We start from the raw sequence: 21,930 nt of genomic DNA, 5'->3' as shown, positions 1-21,930 counted from the left end.
TCAATATCTCTCATCTTATGTACGTCTATCATGTCACCTCTCATCCATCGTCACTCTAAGGAGAAAAGGCCAAGTTCACTCAACCTACTCTCATAAGGCATGCTTGCCAATCCAGACAACATCCTTGTAAACTTTGAACTGGAAAGGGACCAATATCCTGGCAGGCAGGTTTGCTACAGCTGTTGGGGTGGGTTTAAACTAGTTTGGCAGGGGGTGGGAATCAGAATGTGAGTGCCAAGATTCGGATAGAAGGACAAGGGCATGATGCTATGTGTTCTGAGTTGGTGAAGAAGGACAGGCAGGGAACAAAACATAAATGTAGCCAGTTAGAGGGGTTGAAATGTATCTATTTCAATGCTAGGAGTATTAGGAATAAAGGGGATGAACTTAGAGCATGGACCAGTATGTGGAACTACGACGTTCTGGCCGTTACTGAAACTTGGCTGGAGGAAGTGCAGGATTGGCTGATGCAGGTACTGGGGTTTAGGTGTTTTAAAAGGAATAGGATGGGAGGTAGAAATGGGCCGGGGGAAGGAGTAGCATTACTGGTCAGGGATAGAATCACAGCTATAGAAAGGGAGGACGCTGCAGAAGGAGTGTCCACGGAGTCAGTCTGGGTGGAAGTCAGAAATAGGAAGGGATCGATCACTGTGCTGGGAGTAGTCTATAGGCCCCCAAATAGCCCTCGGGACACCGAGGAGCAGATAAGCAGGCAGATTTTAGAATGGTGCAGGAAATACAGGGTAGTAGTTATGGGTGATTTCAACTTCCCTCATATTGACTGGCACCTCCTGACTGCAAGGTAGATAGATGGGGTTGAATTTGTCAGGTGTGTTCAAGAAGGATTCCTGACACAGTATGTGGACTGGCCAACGAGAGGAGAGGCCATACTGGATCTAGTTCTGGGTAATGAACCTGGTCAGGTGACAGACCTCTTGGTGGGGGAGCATTTTGGTGAGAGTGACCACAACTCCCTTAGCTTCAGCATAGCTATGGAAAAGGATAAAAACACAAAATGGGAAAGTGCTTAACTGGGGAAGGGCTAACTTTGAAGGGATGAGGCAGGAACTAGCGAGAGCAAATTGGAAACAAATATTCAAAGGTGAAAGCACAGAAGTAATGTGGAGGAAGTTTAGGGACCACTTGGGCTGGGTTCAGGATAGGTTTGTCCCACTGAGACAAGGAAAAAATGGTAGGAAAAGGGAACCGTGGCTGACGAAACACGTGAGGCAACTCGTCAAGAGGAAGAAGAAAGCATATGTTAGATACAAGAAGCAGGAAACAGGAGGGGCTCATGAGAAATATAGGGTAGCCAGGAAGGAGCTAAAGAAAGGACTTAGGAGAGCTTGAAGGGGACATGAGAAGGCCATGGCATGTAGGATTAAGGAGAACCCCAAGGAGTTCTATGTGTATGTGAAGAATAGGAGGATGACGAGAACGAAGGTGGGACTGCTAAAGGATAAAGAGGGCCACATGTGCCTGGAGGTGGAGGAGGTTGGGGAGATCCTAAATGAATACTTTGCTTCAGTATTCACAAGTGAAAAGGACCTTGATCAGGGTGAGGTCAAAATAGAGCAGGCCTGTGTGCTGGACATTGTGGAGATTAAGGAAGAAGTAGTGTTGGATCTTCTTAAAAACATCAAGATTGATAAGTCCTCAGGGCCAGATGTGATATACCCCAGGTTGCTGTGGGAAGTGAGGGAATAGATCGCTGGAGCAGTAGCTATGATCTTTGAATCCTCTTTGGCTGCAGGGGAGTTGCTAGAGGATTGGAGAATGGCAAACGTAGTTCCCTTGTTTAAAAAAGGTAATAGGGAGAATGCTGCGAATTATAGACCAGTGAGTCTTATGTCGGTGGTCTGTAAACTATCGGAAAGTCTTCTTAAGGATAGGATCTACGAGCATTTGGAGAAGTACAGTCTACTCATGGATAGTCAACATGGCTTTGTGAAGGGGAAGGTCGTGCCTCACGAGCCTAATTGAGTTTTTTGAAGAGGTAACAAAAGAAATTGATGAGGATAGGGTGGTAGATGTGGTCTATGCATTTTAGCAAGGCATTTGACAAGGTCCCCAATGAAAGATCCATCATCAGTGGAACCTTGGCTGTTTGGTTAAAAAATTGGCTTACAGGAAGAAAGCAGAGGGTAGTAGTGGAAGGAAAGTATTCTGTCTGGAGGTTGGTGACTAGTGGAGTGCTGTCCTGGGACCCCTGCTGTTCGTGATTTTTATAAGTGACCTGGATGAAGAGGCAGAAGGATAGGTGAGTAAGTTTGTGGATGACATGAAGATTGGAGGAGTTGTGGATGGAGCTGTGGGTTGTCGAAGGTTACAATAGAATATAGACAGGATGCAGAGTTGGGCAGAAAAGTGGCAGATGGAGTTTGATCCGGTTAAGTGTGAGGTGATGCATTTTGGAAGGACAAACCAGAAGGCTGAGTACAGGGTTAATGGTTGGTTACTTAAGACTGTGGATGAACAGAGGAACCTTGGGGTTCAATTCCATACATCCCTCAAGGTTTATAGGATAGTTAAGAAAGCCTGTGGGTTGCTAGGCTTCATTAATAGGGGGATTGAATTCAAGAGTAGAGAGATCATGTTGTAACTCTACAAATCTATGGTGAGACCACACTTTGGGTATTGTGTTCAGATTTGGTCACCTCATTATAGGAAGGATGTGGAAGCTATGGAGAGGGTGCAGAGGAGATTTACCAAGATGTTGCCTGGATTGGAAAACAAGTCTTATGAGGCAAGGTTAGCAGAGCTGGGACTTTTCTCTTTGGAGCGTAGAAGATGAAAGGGGACTTGATTGGTCTACAAGATTATGGGAGGCATAGATAGGGTGGATAGTCAGTACCTGTTTCCTAGGGCATGAATAGCAAACACCAGAGGGCATATGTACAAAGTTAATGGAGGCTAAACCATTAGGGGTATTTAAGAGCCTCTTGGACAGGCACATGGATGCAAGAAAAATAGAGGGTTACAGGGTAGTGTGGTTTAGTACTTTTTCTTTAGGAATATATGGGTCGGCACAACATTGTGGGCTGAAGGGCCTGTACTGTTCTGTAGTATTCTAGTGTTCTAATAAATCTCCTCTGCACCATTTCTATAGTTTCCACATCCTTCCTGTAGTGAGGTGACCAGAACTGAGCACAGTACTCCAAGTGAGGTCTGACCATGGTCTTATATAACTGTAACATTACCTCTCGGCTCTTAAACTCAATCCCATGTTTGATGAAGGCCAATACACCATATGCCTTCTTAACCACACAGTCACCTACACAGCAGCTTTGAATGTCCTATGCACTAGGACCCCAGGTTCCCTCTGATCCTCCACGCTGCCAATAGTCTTACCATTAAAACTATATTCTGCCATCATATTTGACCTACCAAAATGAACCACCTCACACTTATCTGGGTTGAACTCCATCTGCCACTTCTCAGCCCAGTTTTGCATCTAATCAATGTCCCGCTGTAACCTCTGACAGCCCTCCACATTATCCACAACAACCCAACCTTTATGTCATCAGCAAATCTATTAACCCATCCCTCCACTTCCTCATCCAAGTCATTTATAAAAATCACTAAGAGAAGGGGTCCCAGAACAGATCCCTGAGGCACACCATTGGTCACCAACCTCCATGCAGAATATGACCCGTCTACAACCACTCTTTGCCTTCTTTGTGCAAGCCAGTTCTAGATCCACAAAGCAAGATTCCTTTGGATCCCATGCCTCCTTACTTTATCAACAAGCCTTGCATGGGATACCTTATCAAAGGTGTTTAGTTACATCCTCAAAAAATTCAATCAGGCTTGTGAGACACGAGTTGCCTTTGACAAAGCCACGCTGACTATTCCTAATCATAATATGTCTTTCCAAATGTTCATAAATCTTGCCTGTCAGGATTTTCTCCATCAACTTACCAACCACTGAAGTAAGACTCCACGTTGTATGCAGATTAATTGCCATGTTACCTGCATTAGCCAGCACAATTAAATGCTGTAACATGGTTTAATTTTCAGAATCTTGTTCCTTGTCCTAGAGCTGGCTGAATGTAGTTCACCATGGTATTGCGAGGAGCTGATGCTGAAAAATGTGTACCCTTTATATTTTATTGCCTTTTATTATCCTTTTGGCTGTGTGCTTTAGAGAGATATGACCCTTAAGGTTGTAAATATTGCATAATCATAAGACCAGTATGAAGCAGTACTTTGCTGTAGTAGTCTTAAAAGAGGATATAATAAATTCCAGTTAACTGGGAAACATTGGGACCAGTACCTTTTGGCCCATTTAGTCAGTTTCATGGAAATATTTAAAGAGGTATAAAAAGACAAACTAATTTTAATTGAGCAACAAATATATATTTAAATGAAATACAGGGCATACAGGACAAATTATCATACTACTAATACTACAAAGTCTATAAAACTTAGTATTAGATCCTAATAGTCAACAAAAGAATTCATCTAGTGTATGCTGCCGTGTTCTTTTTGACTGTAAATGAACAAAATCTGCGCAAACACCTAGTGCAGATAATGGACTACCTTCATATAATGATTGTATCCTCGAAATGTACATAGTAACATTCAAGATGATTGTCAGGTACTTTCAAATCTTCATATCTCTAACTTGATGAAGTAGTGAAATTGCTTCAATTTCACTCCGGTCATTTCTGGCATCTCCAAGCCTGAATGCTTGAAACTGCAGTAAGCAAAACAGTTATGAATTGTCTTACTGCTTATTTCTCGCCAGCTGTCAGTGACAAAAATCACTGCTTTTTAAACACAAATACGCAACTGACACTTTTAAAAACTGTTTCTTCCAAGCGCACTGTAAGTGCATGTGATTGACGCTAATTAGAAACTGTTCAGCAACAAACTGCTGTCTGAATTAAGCAGCTAGTGTCCCAAATAAATGAAAGGAATTCTGGCTGTTTTCTTGATTAGATTTTGTTCTTTAAGAATTGCCCCAAATAAGTGGCTACCCCAATTAATTGATGGCCCAAATAACTGGACGCTATTGTATTTGGAGATGCGCACAAAGAGTCACCACTCTGGTTCCATCTTAGATTATTGCTTTTCTCATTACTACAATCCAAGAGGAGCTACAGAAGCCTGAAGACACCTACTTAATGTGTTTGGAACAGTTTATTCCCCTCTACCATAAAATTTCTGAATGGTCCATGAGCATTATCTCACTATTTTTGCTGCCTTTTTGCATGACTTATTTCTTTATTATATATATTTTTCTTGTAGTTTATTGTATATTTAGTGTATTGCATTGCAAAACATCAAATTTTGAAATATAAGTCAGTGATATTAAACCTGAATCTGATTCTGCTCCAGTGCTATCATAACTAGTTTCTGGTCTCTGATCTTTCTAGGGTGGTCCATGTGGGGTCTTGGCTGCCGTTCAAGCCTGTGTTTTGCAAAAGCTGATCTTTGAAGACGTCGTCAGTGGCAGCACTGAAAGCATGTAAGTACCTCTTGTGTGTGTTTTAGTGAGGGATATTCACAACTATACAGCCCAGCCTGGTACGTTAGCTGACAACCTTTGTGCCGTTGCCACAGAGCCTTGGGTTCAGAACAGAATGAATTGAAGATTGCCACTTCAGAACTAGACTGAGGTGGCACCATTTCAATTAAAATGTGCACTTGCCATCCTCCCCACTGCACACTTGAATGTTGGCCAGCATCATAGCGCACATAATTGGAAAGCCCCACGGGGAGAAATTACTGAAAACAGATTGTCTTTCGGCATTAATGAGCAGCCCACATGTGGGCTTCTTAGAATGAAATTAATTTCGTTGTTCCTGGCTTCTGTTAAAATTTTGAAAACGAGTTTTTCTTGCTATGTAGCCATTCTCCATTACACACACTGTGACCACTTTATTAAGTACACCAGTATACCTGCTTGTTAATGTAAATATCTAATCAGCCAATCATGTGTCAGCAACTCAATGCATAAAAGCATGCAGATATGGTCAAGAGGTTCAGCTGTTGTTCATCCCAAACATCAGAATGGGGCAGAAATGTGGTCTAAGCCACTTTGACTGTAGAACGATTGTTGGTGCCAGATGGGGTGGTTTCAGTATCTCAGAAACTGCTGATCTTTAGGTATTTTCACACAGAATAGTCTCTAGAGTTTACAGAGAAGAGTACAATAAGCAAAAAAAACATCCAGTGAGCAGCAGTTCTGTGGGTGAAAATGACTCATTAATGAGGGGTCAGAGGAGAATGGCCAGACTGCTTCAAGCTGACAGGAAGGTGACAGTAACTCAAACAACTACATGTTACAAATATTTAGCTCATCAAGCCTGATCTGCCATTCCATCGTGGCTGATTTATTATCCCGCTCAACTCTATTTAGGTAATGTCAGTGCAGAGAACATCAGCAGATAAATGTGAGCTGTATGAGAGAGGGTGTATACTAAACATTATTGCCCACACTGTCTCAATAATTCTCCTTATAACTTCATCAGTTACTCAAAACTGTAAAAAAAAAGTGCAAGTTCTCTAAGTCAGTACATAACATGTAATTTATATTTATAATTTCTACCATAATTACTTAATTGCTACAGCAGCCTATACTCCCAGATTTCTTTATGATCAAATATGGCCTCTTTATTTATTCAGTGATACGGCACGGAATAGGCCTTTCTGGCCCTGCAAACTCCGATGTAACCTTAACCTAATCATGGGACAATTTACAGCAGTGGTCCCCAACCACCGGGCCGCAAAGCATGTGCTACTGGGCCGCGAGGAAACAATATGATTTGGCGATATGAAACTATATGAATCAGCTGCACCTTTCCTCATTCCCTGTCATGCCCACTGTTGAACTTGAACGCACGCGAGGTCATCAGTCGCCTAAACGCAGTGTTACCCTAGCGCTAGGGATCACTGGTTGGCCTCGGATATCCGGCCGGTGAGAAGTGCTGTTACTACTGGCCTGCAGAGCGGACAGATGGGCGCCGCCTCTAAACCTGTTTAGCACACCGAATGTTCATGGGGAACCTGTTGCTAAAATATTTGCAGATGACCTAATTTGGGCTCAGGGTTTCGTAAGTAGCAGAGCAGCTACCTCGCTGCGATCTACTGAAGGTCATCCCTCGAGCCAAACTTTTGTTGGCCAATAGATCCTACCTACCTACAAGGGGGTCGGGCGCGCGCTCTGTCGTACTGGTCCTCGCTCTCCGGACTGCGACCGCTGTGGCCCCAGCACAGAGACTTCCAGCCCTTACCTTGTCTTCTCACCACCCCCATGACCAGCCACACCTGGCCAAGGCGGCGGGCGGGTGGGAGGCTGGAGTTCGGGCTGGAGGCTGTCTAATGAGGCAATGAAGCCCTTAAAACTGCTTCAGCACCTTGAGTCCTAGCACCCCGCATTTAAAGACAAACCCGTTAAGTTTTTTAGCGGAAAAAATGTGAGCAAGCGGGACAGAAGCAAGTGCTGAGAGCCTCGAAAACTAAATTGCGGAGTAGACTGGACATAAGGAACCCCCTTCGAGTATTGCTGTCTCCCATCACCCCTCGATGGAACCGTCTTGTTGCAGGGAAACAAGGCCAGGGGCTCCCACTGATTCAGCAATATTGGTGTGTTGCAATGATTTTATATGTTCATGCGCTGTGTGTTTAATATCCAAACGTTACTTAAAATGTTATTGACTTTTAAGTGACTTATAATTGACTTATCACTATATTCATGGGAGGAAAATGTGCGCTGTGTGTTTAATATTAAATTCATTAGATAAACCCTTTTAGAAACGAAATTGAGTGTATTAGCCACTTAGAAGTGGCTAACAGTTGACTTTTCACCTAGATTCCGGTTGTGATTAACACCACCCCCGGGTCGGCCAGTCCACAGAATATTGTCAATATTAAACCGGTCCGCAGTGCAAAAAAGGTTGGTGACCCCTGATTTACAGTAACCAATTAATCTGCCAGTACATTTTTAGACTGTGGGAGAAAACAGGATCATCCAGGGAAAACCTATGCATTCCTTGGAGAGGATGTACACAGACTTCTTACAAAGGTCACTAGAATTGAACTCCAAACTCCAATGCCCTGAGCTGTAATAGCGTTGTGCTAACCTAATCAAATCAAATTATTTAATTATCATTCAGAGCACACATGCATACAGTCAAATTGATGGTATAGCTTCCAGCAATCCAGCCTTTCTTTCAATCCAGTGGTCAAATACTGGAGGGCATCACTGATGGGAGAGACCAGCTCCCAACCGAGCATGGACTCCACTCTACACTGCTTCCAGCATCGTCTTACCTGGACTTCAGCAGCAGGCAAACCCACTTGAGGCCTAGTCCTTGCTACAGCTGAGGCCTCGCTGCTGTGACGTTGCCTGTCTCGCCACCAAACGAGGGAAACAGGCCTGCAGCATCTCACATTATCAATGTCTAATAAGGTCTTGAGATCGCAAGAGAAATGTCGGAGATAGTCATTCACGGTTACACTGCATGCTGCCCTCATACACCCTCTGATGTTTTTGGGTAACAGGTAGTAACACAGTCTGCACCCAGGTTAGGCTCTTCTAAATTTTCTCTGGCCTGACCACTGGCTTCACCTTTTCCCAGCCGACTGCCAGCTTCAACTTCTCCCAGCTGCCTACCGGATTCCCCGTCTCCTCCTTCCAACCTATTCACCGGATTCCCCACCTTCTCCTTCCGGCCTATTCACCGAATTCCCCGTCTCCTCCTACTGGCCTATTTGCCGGATTCCCCGTCTCCTCCTTCCAACCTATTCGCCAGATTCCCCGCCTTCTCCTACCGGCCTATTTGCCAGATTCCCTCAGCTGAGCACGTCTTGAGGAATCCAGACTTTGGTGCCTGCACCCCAAGCAGTTTGGACAGTAAGTTTTAGAATTCTCTTCCATTCTCTGCTTTTGGATGCTCTCATAATACCTACCTTTCTGATCAAATCATCACTAATCTTTCCTAATACCCTTTCGTGATATTCAGATCATAACATATAGGAGCAGAATTAGGCTACTTGGCTCATCAAGTCTGTTCTGTCATTTACCAAGGCTGATTTTTTTTTTCAATTCAATACTCCCTCCTCCTCCCTGTAGCTCTTTACCCCACCTGACCTGTCAAACTCTGCTTTAAATACACCCAATGACTTGGCCTCCACAACCATCTGTGGCAATGAATTCCACAGATTCACTACCCTTTGATTAAAGAGATCTGTCCTTATCTCTTCTGCATGGATGTTTCTCAATTCTAAGGCTGTGCCCTCTGGTCCTAGACTCCCCCACTATATAATATTCAGTAGGTTTCAATAAAATCCACTTTTATTCTTCTAAACTCCAGTTAGTTCAGGCCCAGAGTCATCAAATGCTCCTCATAACCCTTTCTTACCCAGGATCGTTCTTGTGAACCACCTCGGTGCATCTCAAATATAAGCAGCATTTATAAGAGAAATGTAAATTAAATCAGAATCAGGTTTATTATCACCGGCATGTGTTGTGAAATTTGTTAACTTAGCAGCAGCAGTTCAATGCAATACATAATACAGAAGACAAATAAATAAATAAATTACAGAATTCTTATATTGAATAGATTAAAAATTGTGCAGAAAAACAGAAATAATATTTTAAAAAGTGAGATAGTGTCCAAGGGTTCAGTCTATATAGGAATCAGATGGTGGAGGGGAAGAAGCTGTTCCTGAATTGCTGAGTGTGTGCCTTCAGGCTTCTGTACCTCCTACCTGATGGTAACAGTGAGAAAAGGCCATGTCCTGGGTGCCGGAGGTCATTTAATAATGGACGCTGCCTTTCTGAGACACCGCCCCTTGAAGATGTCTTGGGTACTTTGTAGGCTAGTACCCAAGATGAAGCCGAATAAATTTGCAACTGTTTGCAGCTTCTTTCAGTCCTGTGCAGAAGCCCCCTCCCCCACGCCAGACGGTGATGCAGCCTGTCAGAATGCTCTCCACAATACATCTATAGAAGTTTTTGAGTGTATTTGTTGACATACCAAATCTCTTCAAACTCCTAATGAAGTATAGCAGCTGTCTTACCTTCTTTATGACTACATCAATATGTTGGGACCAGGTTAGATCCTCAGAGATCTTGACACCCAGGAACTTAAAGCTGCTCACTCTCTCCACTTCTGATCCCTCTATGAGATTGGTATGTGTTCCTTCGTCTTACCCTTCCTGAAGTCCACAATCAACTCTTTCGTCTTACTAACACTGAGTGCAAGGTTGTTGCTGTGACACCACTCCACTAGTTAGCATATCTCGCTCCTGTATGCCCTCTCGTCACCACCTGAGATTCTACCAACAATGGTTGTATCATCAGCAAATTTGTAGATGGTATTTGAACTTATTCCTAGCCACACAGTCATGGGTATAGAGAGAGTAGAACAGTGGGCTAAGCACACATCCTGAGGTGCACCAGTGTTGATCGTCAGCGAGGAGGAGATGTTATCACCAATCTGCACAGATTGTGGTCTTCTGGTTAGGAAGTCATGGATCCATTTGCAGAGGGAGGTACGGAGGCCCAGGTTCTGCAACTTCTCAATCAGGACTGTGGGAATGATGGTATTAAATGCTGAGCTATAGTTGATGAACAGCATCTGATATAAGTGTTTGTGCTGTCCAGATGGTCTAAAGCTGTGTGGAGAGTCATTGAGATTGCGTCCTATTGTGGCGATAGGCAAATTCCAATGGGTCCAGGTCCTTGCTGAGGCAGGAGTTCAGTCTAGTCATGACCTCTCAAAGCATTTCATCACTGTAGATTTGAGTGCTACCAGGCAGTAGTCTTTAAGGCAGCTCACATTATTCTTCTTAGGCGCTGGTATAATTGTTGCTTTTTTGAAGGAAGTGGGTACTTCCGCACATAGCAGTGAGAGGTTGAAAATGTCCTTGACTTCTCCCGCTAGTTGGTTGGCACAGGTTTTCAGAGCCTTACCAGGTACTCCATCGGGACCTCCACCTTGCAAGGGTTCACTCTCTTTAAAGACAAACTAACATCGGCCTCTGAGACAGAGATCACAGGGTCATCAGGTGCAGCAGGGATTTTCACAGCTGTAGTTATATTCTCCCTTTCAAAGTGGGCACAGAAGTTGTTGAGCTCATCTGGTAGTGAAGCATTGCTACCATTCATTTGTAGGAAATAATGTCTTGCAAACCCTGCAAGAGTTGTCGTACGTCTGATGTTGCTTCCAACCTCATTCGAGATTGTCTCATTGCCCTTGAAATAATAGCCCTCCTCAAATCATACCTGGTTTTCTGGTACAGACCTGGGTCACCAGACTTGAATGCCACAGACCTAGCTTTCAACAGATGACATATCTCCTGGTTCATCCACGGATTTTGGTTTGGGACTGTCCAGTCAGTCCTTGTAGGGGCACACTCATCCAGACAGGTTTTAATGAAGTTAGTAACAGCTGTGGTGTACTCATCCAGGTTCAGAAATGAATCCCTGAATACAGTCCAGTCCACTGATTCACAGCAGTCCTGTAGGCGCTTCTGTGCTTCCCTTGTCCATACCTTCTTGGTCCTCAGTACTTGGTGGAGCAATCTCCAGAACTCATCGTTTTCTACCCTAGGCCACAAACTTATCAATCACCCCGATGAGTTATTAACTGATGAATTATTAACTTCAAACTTTCTGCCTAATCACTCAGAGTTGGACTGCATGTGCAAGTAACGAGAGCTGTATAACTCATCTCCTCCTACCTTAGGCCATGAACTCATCAATCACCTCTGCTGTGGACACTTTCTGGAGGTCTATGATACGTATGCTCCACAACCACTGGACTAAGTGTGTAAATGTAGGAGGGACTATGTTGAAAAATAAATGTGCTAGGTTTTCTAAAATGGACGCCTTCTACCCTAGGCCACGAACTTATCAATCACCTCTTGTATATTACTGACAGTACAAAGAAAATAAGGCTTTTGCATCTTATCTCAGTGACTGATTCTCTGATACAGTGTCCATAGAACAATGGAACATTACAGCACAGAAACAGGCCTTTTGGCCCTTCTTGGCTGAGCCGAACCATTTTTCTGCCTAGTCCCACTGACCTGCACCTGGGCCATATCCCTCCAAACCCCTCTCATCCATGTACCTGTCCAAGTTTTTCTTAAATGTCAAAAGTGAGCCCGCATTCACCACTTCATCTGGCAGCTCATTCCACACTCCCACCACTCTCTGCGTGAAGAAGCCCCCCCCCCACCCCAATGTTCCCTTTAAACTTTTCCCCCTTCACCCTTAACCCATGAACTCTGGTCTTTTTCTCCCCTGGCCTCAATGGAAAAAGTCTGTTTGCATTCACTCTATCTATACCCATCATAATTTTATACACCTCTATCAAATCACCCCTCATTCTCCTACGCTCCAGGGAATAAAGTCCTAACCTATTCAACCTTTCTCTGTAACTCAGTTTCTCAAGTCCCGGCAACATCCTTGTAAACCTTCTCTGCACTCTTTCAACCTTATTAATATCCTTCCTGTAATTAGGTGACCAAAACTGCACACAATACTCCAAATTCAGCCTCACCAATGTCTTATACAACCTCACCATTACATTCCAACTCTTATACTCAATACTTTGATTTATAAAGGCCAATGTATCAAAAGCTCTCTTTACGACCCTATCTACTTGTGACGCCACTTTTAGGGGATCATGTATCTGTACTCCCAGATCCCTCTGTTCTACTGCACTCCTCAGTGTCCTACCTTTTACCTTGTCATACTTTTTAAGGTGATAAGTAAATGCAGTTATTTTTGTCATTCTCATTATTGTTTTCCTAGCCTCCCTCTGCCCCATAGGGAGCTACGGCCCACCAATGGGCAGCGATCACAGAGTCTCGCCTTGGCCATTGCAGACATATTGTGGCGTGCAGGTGAAAGGAGAAGAGCCGTGGTTGCACTGTAAGTTTACCAATGGGATGTATCTGTGTGTGTGTGTGTCTCTATATATCATATATAAATATATTTTATATATACACTCCTGTGGTTCTGCATATGTATGGCTCTGCCTGTGCCTGCTTGTGTGTGAGCACTGGTACCCCACTGCAGAGTCTGTCCTGTTGTCACTCTCTGACATTTGCTTCACAATTTTCTTATCCAAGTGGTTCACAACAAATCCAGTCGTTGTGCAGACAAATGTTAAGCAAAGATGCTTCGAAGACCTGCAATTTACTCAAATTCAAATTTATTGTCCTTCAATTGTCTGCATGCATACTGCCAAACAAAACAATATTTCTCCAGACCAGGGTGCACAACGTACCACATAGAACTCACACATGCCATATAAAGTAATATTACCACAAATAAATTAACAAATAATAAAATATATTTCAGAAGTATGACATTTAGCATATGATGTATTTATAACACTACTGGCGCTTTATGATTGATGAGACCTGGGTGGTGGCAGAGAGTTCAGCAGTCTCACAGCCTGGGGGAAGAAGCTGGTAGCCATCCTAATAGTCCTTGTCTTAATGCTATGGTACCTCCTGCCTGATGGTAAGAAATCAAAGAGATTGTGGGATGGATGGGAGGGATGCTTGACAATGTTAAGCTATAATACCCCACCTCCTCTCCCACAAGTTTCTGTTTGGAATGAACTAGGTGTTCAAACTGTGTTGCTTCCATCCCAGTATCAAGGTCACCCCAGCTTCTTACTGAGCTGCAATATAGAGATGACATTTGACTATGTTTTGAGTTCAGAGAACCATCTCTAAATCATCACCATTTTGTTCATCGAAGCACACAAGTATAAGGCTTTTGTCACTCAACATCTGATATCTACCATTAGCAACCTATCAAGTGCGTAGCGTGGTAGCATAGCAGTTGAGTAATGTTCCAGAGTCCAGCATCTGCAGTCTCTTGTGTCTTCGTTTTGAATTAACTTCATGATTAGATGTTACAGAATATTGTAATAAATTTGCTCGGGAGCCTGGTAAACTTAAAAATAATGCAGTCCCATTCTCAAGAGAGTGCAGGAACTCCAGTAAATCAGGAGTGTGGTAAACAGGGTGACATGGTAGTGTACTTGTTAGATATTACTGTGTCAACGACTTGGGTTCTGTTCCACCAGTCTGTATAAGGCTTGTACAGAATCAGATGGGCTTCCTCTGGGTGCTCCAGTTTCCCTCCACATTCCTAAGATGTAGGGGTTACTTGGTTAATTGGTCAGCATGGACATGTTGGGCAGGAAGGTCTGTAAACCCTACTATTTGTACTACAGTACAAATAAAAATAAAAATAAATCCTCCCCTACTGTAAAACAATCCAGTTCAAGATGAGTGCCCACGTCATTGCAGTCATATTTGTTTGCTTTTTATTCCAGGTCAACAGGAAGACAGCAGTTTATCCCAACAGGAAAATATAAAGCTGATGGGACTGTAGAAACGGTATGTTCTCTTCGTAGAAGAGTTATTATGCGTAAAAATTGTAAGATCAAATTTAATTGTGGTCCTGGGTGTGCAGACTGTATCTGTTGCCAGAAATCCCACCCACTTGTAGGCATTTATTTATCTGGGCTTGACACACAAGACTAATCTCACTGGCCCCTAGAAACGTAGATTCCAGTATAGAGGTGAGGACAGTATTTGGGCTGCACGTGCCATAGTGCAGAAGTCTAAAGCACCTCTATATAAGAAATATAAGAAAAGACGAGCAAGAAAATGGCACTTAGTCCCTCAAGCTTGTCCTGTTGTTTAAGGTAAGACCTGTCAAAACTGTCACTAACTTTAGTAGTTTTTAAATGTCTCATCAATAATGTAAAAAGTTAAAATAAATAATTTAGAACCTCAGTTATTTAGGTTAAAAATGCTCAAACATATACAATTCTTCAAAACTTATGGGAAGACAAGAATTCTCTTGGTGCTCTAAATTCTCCTTAGAAGTTTTACTTCTTACTGCCTCAGTAAACCAGTCAGCATATTCAAAGACCCTAGCCACCTCAGACATTCTGTCTTCTCCACTTTCCCATCGAGCAGAAGATACAAAAAACATCTAAATACCAAAATCGATTACCAATAAATCAGTTCGAATAATATCAACCAAGCAATATAATTATTGATGACTTCACTTTTCCTTTCCCTTTTAATCTGGACCTGTATCTTGATGGAATCAGTAATGTTTCAGGTTCTGGGCCAAGTCTGATTGGCAAAGCATCTTGATACACTTATCCCAGCATTGTACTAGGAAATTCTCATAAGACCAACTTGCTGCTGGACTTATGCATGGTTTCCATGAAACCAGGCAATCTGCAAGCATATATACAGATTTCACTTTAGCCGAATGGCAGTAGTTCTCTGTGCATTTGTATAATTCACTCCATTAATACTCAAGAATTGGATAAAGCAGCTTGCAATTATAAATGCCTTCCCTCAGCATATTAGAGCCAATTATTTCTGCACTCTAGCTGCTTTTATAATTTAGGAATTTTCTTGCTGACTGCACTGCATCAGTAAGTTATTTGCGGAGTAAACATTGGTTGTTGTATCAGAGAGCCATAATCTGATTATGGGATCTTTTACAACCACCTAAGATAGTAAATGGGGTCTTGGTTCATCTGAAAGATGACACATATAACAGTGTTGCAGTAAGTCACTACTGCACTAAATCATCTTAGTTTTTTGTGTCAGTTCTCCAGAACGTGACTAATCTGAAGTCTAACTTGGATAAGATTACAAACTGATGGAAAAAATTGAGAACATTTTAGGACTGAGGAACAGCACTCATTTTTTAGCCTTCAAAGAACTGGCATAGATGTGACTGGAATGTTCTCCAGTCTTATTTTTCTGCATTTTTTTTTTGCTGTAATCAGTTGAATATTTCTTGCTTGTCTTATCCTCTATACATTGACTGAGTGTGTGTTCTCTGTCCTGTGATTGCCCTGGACACTGTTACTGGGTAATGAAGGGAAAAAAAAGCCCGTGGTTCCCTGGAATATTTTCTTGAGCTGCATCACAAGTGATGTCTGCTTCTGTGCCCTAAATTTAAAGTGCACTACCAACTGCAAGCCAAAGTAGCTGCAGCAAATGCCGTAGGTTAGTGGATGGTCACCTCATCCATCGAGCAAGGTGGTGGGTAGTTTATCCCAGACCACAGATTTGAGGTGGGCAGAGCGATGTTCATTTGGATTAGATATGAAAAGGGAGTCTTTGTTGTCATTGACATACTTTGAGTTATATTTCAGGAATATGAAATGAAAATTTCTTGTGAATAGATCATAGAACATTAGTGCCAACCTTTTGACCAACTATAAGAACAATCTAACCCTTTCCTTCTACATAACCCTTCATTTGTCCATTATCCCTGCGTCTGTCTAAGAGTTTCTTAAATGCCCCTAATGTATTTGCCTTTACCACCACCCCTGGCATGGTGCTCCAAGCATGTGTAAAGAACTTACCCCCCTTATGTCCTTTCTATACTTTTCTCCAAACACCTTAAAATTAAGCCATGTTTATATTAGTTATTTCTGCCATGTGAGAGAGTTTCTGGCTATCCATTCTATATATGCCTCTTATACAGACTGATGTTAAAAACATTTACTAATAATCAGCTTTGTTGTTACTGATGTACACTGGTAGAACAAGGTTAATCATAACAATGGGAGAAATCTTTTCAAACTGTTATTATATTATTGAAGTAACAAGTGGTATATATTCCCTTTCAGATTATATTGAATACACTGACAAACTTCAAAGATCTGACCACTTTCCTTCAACAAAATGTTGGCCAGGTTTGAACTGCTTGTTTTTTTTTCGGCTTTTTTTGTCTTAAAACTTTTTTTTTGCTAGAGTTATGAGTCTGTATGGATTGCCTAACAGACATACAGCCTGGTGACAGAATTGTTTCAGGTGATGGGGTCTTGTCCGAAATGTTGGTAGCTCATTAAATATTTGTAAACTTGTACCTACTTAAAATTTGCCAGGTCTCATTCACCAGTCAACCCTATCTTTATGTTCTGAACTAGCAATAGCTTTCAAGATTCTCTAAACTCTCAGATGCTTGTTCCTCCATCATTTCTACAAAACACCGTACTCTTGTCTTCCAGTGTTGGTCTCTTGAGTGTTCTTTGCCCTTTATTTCATGTTTGCTGCACCAAAGAGCCCCAAAGTCTAGAATCACAGCTTCTCCACCTCCCTTTTCTTGAAAGCCCTTGACTCATCTCTCAATTGTCTGATTGCTCTTCTGTGAAATGACAAGGGCATTTTGCTTCGTAGCATTCTTGTTGGATTTTCAATTCTCGACACTTGCTGAGAATTTTTTATCAGCTCTGTGTGTTTTGGGCTGCTAGAATTTAAGAGTTTTGCTTACATTCAGTGAGTTTGGTTGTACTGCTGACAAAGTAGAATGTATATCAAGTGGGCATCAGTGAAACATGTGATTATTCTTGGAAGTGAAGCTGTTCCCCCACACGGCATAGACAATTGTTGTCAGTGTGATCGCTTCAACTTACCTTGTGTTGTGCTTGGAGTAAGTAGTGCAAGAGCCAAGTTCTGGTATTGATGAATGGCATGTGGAGCATAGACCCCATAGTGTGAGCAGCCTTGCTATTCCTGGGGTTTACACGACCTGCATGATTATACTTGTTTTTATTTTTACAAGGCATTTCTGTAGAAAAACTGTTTTAAATTCAATGTACATTGAAGTTTGTAGCACAAAAAGGCAGCTATTTGACCAAGTCAACCAAAAATTAAATTAGAACTAAGCTAAAATCCTAATTCTTGTTTAAAGGACATAAAGTCTTTCACCATGGATAACCATTGTCCTATAACTATATCTAGCTTTAACTACCTGCATTACTCAGCTTCTAACTTTCCCATCCTCACTGACCTGCTTCACCTATCACTTTCTAGCTTGATCACTTTCCGCTTCCCCCACCTTCATACTCTGGCATCATCCCCCATCCTTTCCAGTCCTGATGAAGGATTTTGGCCCAAAACTTAGACTTCATTTCCATAAATGCTGCCTGACCTGCTGAGTTCCTCCAGAATTGTGTGTATTTTGTTCTGGATTTCCAGTATCTGCTGGATATGTTTATGCATTAAGAAACATGCTTCTTCTTTACTATGGTTATTTTCTTTTTTGTCACCATTGACTACTAAAGAATTCTTCAAGGTTTAGCTTTATTTTAAGTTTTAAAACTTCTCATTGTTTCTTGGGGTTCTTCTGCCCAGGGAGCAGTTTAATTGGGATTACATAGAATTTCCAGTGAAAAGGCTGGCATTCTACTTGGCTAGTCTCTGCTTCACTTGAGCTTAGTCTCACTCCATCAGAATATTCCTCTGTTCCATTCTCTTTTTGGTTTCCTCCCAATTATGCTGCCTATTCCCAAAAGTTCAAGTCTTCTAGATTTCCAGACATCTGTACTAAATGGAGATGCAGATGCTGGAATTTAGGGCAAAAAGCAAACTACTGGAGGAACTCAGTGGGGTGAGCAGCATCTGTGGAAGTAGAGGGGAGATGATTGAGATCCTGCATTAAATATAAGAGTATACATAAGAGATGGTGACATAAAGAGTGAAGGAGAGGGGTGAAACAGGAGCTGGCAGGCACCAGGTGGAACTAAGTGATGAGAAGGACAATTGTTTGTTTATTTATTTAGAGGTAGTGAGCAGAACAGCCCTTCCAGCCCAACATGCTGCGCCGCCCAGCATACAATTTGTTTGACCCTAGCCCAATCACAGGACAATTTGCAATAACCATTTAACCGGAGTACCTGGAGGAAACCCATGTGCACATGGGAAGAACATACAAACTTTCTTATAGAGGACATCGGAAATGAACTCCGAACTTCAATGCCCTGAGCTGTAATAGCATTGCGTTAACTACTACCATGTTGCATCTCCTGTACTAGCAGAGTGAAAGTGACAGGGAAAGGGAAGGGGTGGACGAGGAAGAATGAGCGGACCAGGAAAGTACGACAAGAGTGGTTCCTGCAGAAGGCAGAAAATGGTGGGGAATGGACGATGTGACAGGCTGTGTGATCCTTGTGCAACTGACGGAAATAATGGAGAATGATGTGCTGGTGGCAGAGGCTGGTGAGTTGCTTATCCCTTCCAGGTCAGGCAAAGGTTCACATGCGCCTCCTCCAAGAGGATTGTTAAAAGAGTGAAGGCAGATGAAGAAATAGGGAGGTTGAGGTTATAGGGAAGAATTGGAGGTCGAGAGCTAGACTGTGAGCTGGTGTTGGTCATCAAGTTGGGATGCTTGGCGAGTGACATATCATGGGATGAAATATTGATGGGATTACTTAGCTTGAGCTCAAGGTTGGGGTAGGCCAGCTGAACAGTGGCAATGCTGAGTCTGGTTTGTAGAAAGGGAAGCAGTTGGTGCTGTACCTCTATATTGTCAGCTGAGGGAAATATTATTGCTGAAAAATGATGAGTGTCTTGTCCAAAGCCAGAATAGTAGATGTGGTTTACTCACCCCAGCATTAGTTGAGAACATCTGGTACCTGCTGAACATCATGTAAAGGTGTAGAGTCATAGAACACTCATCATCATCATTATGTGTCATATTGTATGATCTGGGTGATCAAGGTCTTTGACCTTGATTGTTCTTGACAAATTTTTCTACAAAAGTGATTTGCCATTGCCTTCTTCCGTAGTGCACAACAGTACAGAAACAGGCCTTTTGGCCCTTCTAGTCTGTGCAGAACTGCAATTGTACCTAGTCACATTGAACATACTTGTATCAATAGTTTCCATTCTGCTGGCAGCTCATTCGACACTTGCATCACCCTCTGATTAAGTTCTCCCTTCAAAAGAAGAGGAAAGCCCTTAACTCTTAGTGGAGTCATTGGGATGCTGTTGTGATGGCGTTTTTTTTAGCAGGCTTTCTTATTTTTACGAGGCCGAGTTGCTAGCTCGACGCTCGACCCAGCACAGATGGAAAGCATGCAAAGGAACCGGCTGGATTCGAACTCGGGAGCCTTCGCTCTGAAGTCCAGCACTGATGCCAATACTCCACCAGCTAGCAGTCTCCCTCGGGATCCCCTTAAATATTTCACCTTTCACTCTCAACTTATGAGTTCTAGTCTCACCCAGCCTCAGTGGAGAAAAAGCCTGCTTGCCTTTACCCTATCTGTACCCCTTGTAATTTTCTATATTGTTACCAAATCTCCTCTCATTCTCCTGTGCTCTAGGGAATAAAGTCCCGACCTTTCCTGTATAACTCAAGTCCTGGCAACATCTTTGTAAATTTTCTCTGCACTTTCAATCTTATTGTTATCTTTTCTGTAGGTTGGTGAGCAGAAGTGCAAACAATTTTGTTGTGTATTAAGTTTCCAGTTTAGTAGCAGGCCCTTTGCCCATTGAGTCTTCTGCTTTGCATGTTTTCCCCCACCCAACTCTGTCTCATGTACTTATCTTTCATTGTATCAGTGCTGTAGGAATTTGCACTTGTATATCTGTAATGGGCAATTAGTGGCTTATCAGTGCAACTGGAAGGGTTGCCCTAATTTACCTTCATTATCATCCATCTGGGTGTAGTTAGAGAATTATATTTGGCAGCCTCTGTGTCCTTGACCACATTGTTTTCTCTGGTGTTCCCAGATGTTCTATCCTTGGTCTTCTGCTGTTTTCTTAGCCATTGTGCTTTCCAAAACAGCATCAGTTACTGTACCCACACAACACGCATTTCTCCCTCACCACTATGGTCTCCTAATATATACCAATGGTCAAGCGGAGATTTCGTCCAGAATGTCAGGATGGCCTGTGTTCATGGCAGGTCCAGCATTTATTGTGTGGAGGGGAACAATTTTTCTGGGCCAGAGATAAAAGCAGTGGGAATGCAATCACTGAATATTATTTCAAACAGAGTGTGTCAGTGCGACAAGCTAAATGAAGTTTTCTTTCTTCCAAGTTTTATCACACCAGAAATCTGTAATGAAGACATTTGAACTGATGTTTTGTGTGTTTTTAAAAGCAGATGATGAAATTTGTTTTTATTTCCCCTAATCTATTTTTTAGTTTGAGATTGGACCATTTGGCTGCATTCTTCTGACACTGTCTGCTATTTTATCCAGATCCATTGAATTGTGAGTACTCTGATGTGCTTTTCAAAAGATTTCTCTGTTATTAATGTCAAACTACGACTTCTTATCTCCATGAAATAAATCAAACAATGTTTCTAGTGGTGAAATGAGATGGTGGAAGCAGGTGAAAGGCCAACAGCAAATCAAAGATTTAGCCACCCTCAATTTCAGCGATTAGGGTCCTCAGTGCTCAGCTGTTCAGAGCTCAGGCTCTAATCGTAGTGTTGATGACTATCGACTAACATTGGGTAGGTTTTAGACATTGACATATTGCCATAAATTTTTTTGCTTTGTGGCAGCAGTACAGTGTAATACATAAAATATTACTGTAAGTTATAGTGAAAATGTAAAAATAAGTAGTGCAAAAACAGAGCAAATATTGAGGCAGTTTTCATGGTTTGTTCATAAATCTGATGACTGGAGGGAAGAAGGTGCTGCTAAAACGTTGAGTGTGGGTCTTCAGGCTCCTGTACCCTCCCTGATGGTAGTAATAAGAGGCCATGTCCTGTGTGGTGTGGCCCTTCATGATGGATGTTGCCGCCTTGAGGCATTGCCTTTTGAAGCTTTCCTTCATGATAGAGAGGCTATATTACCCATAATGGAGCTGACTGAGTTTTCAACCCTATGGAGTTTTTTCTTCCCAATTCTATGAATTGACACCTCCATATCAACCAGTCAGAATGCTCCCCATAGTGTAGTTGTAGAAATTTCCTAGAATCAGTGGTGACATACCATAGTCTTGGTGTCTGGTAGCCACAGCTAGACAACAGATCCTAGTTAAAGAGACAAAAAAGAAACTGCATATGCTGTGAACCTGAAATAAAAACTGAAAATTGCATGGTGAGGGAAATAGATTTAGGATTTCAGTTTAGTGACCATTTATTTTCAGTGGTCTGAAACGTTAAAT

The 21,930-nt window shown here is 42.3% G+C and overlaps 1 protein-coding gene across 1 annotated transcript in view; it reads left to right on the top strand.

Moving 5' to 3' along the window:
* mindy4 (MINDY lysine 48 deubiquitinase 4) overlaps positions 1-21,930 on the top strand; it is a 275,155-nt gene that overhangs the window by 171,748 nt on the left and 81,477 nt on the right. The window contains exons 9-13 of the mRNA XM_073055046.1: positions 5,382-5,473; positions 12,776-12,895; positions 14,319-14,382; positions 16,656-16,721; positions 20,959-21,026. Of these exons, the coding sequence (XP_072911147.1) occupies positions 5,382-5,473; positions 12,776-12,895; positions 14,319-14,382; positions 16,656-16,721; positions 20,959-21,026 (410 nt within the window). The remainder of the gene's footprint in view (positions 1-5,381; positions 5,474-12,775; positions 12,896-14,318; positions 14,383-16,655; positions 16,722-20,958; positions 21,027-21,930) is intronic.

This window comes from Hemitrygon akajei, chromosome 8 (genome assembly GCF_048418815.1).
Source record: "Hemitrygon akajei chromosome 8, sHemAka1.3, whole genome shotgun sequence".
Lineage (NCBI taxonomy): Eukaryota > Metazoa > Chordata > Chondrichthyes > Myliobatiformes > Dasyatidae > Hemitrygon > Hemitrygon akajei.
This window is presented reverse-complemented; position numbering and strand designations above follow the sequence as displayed.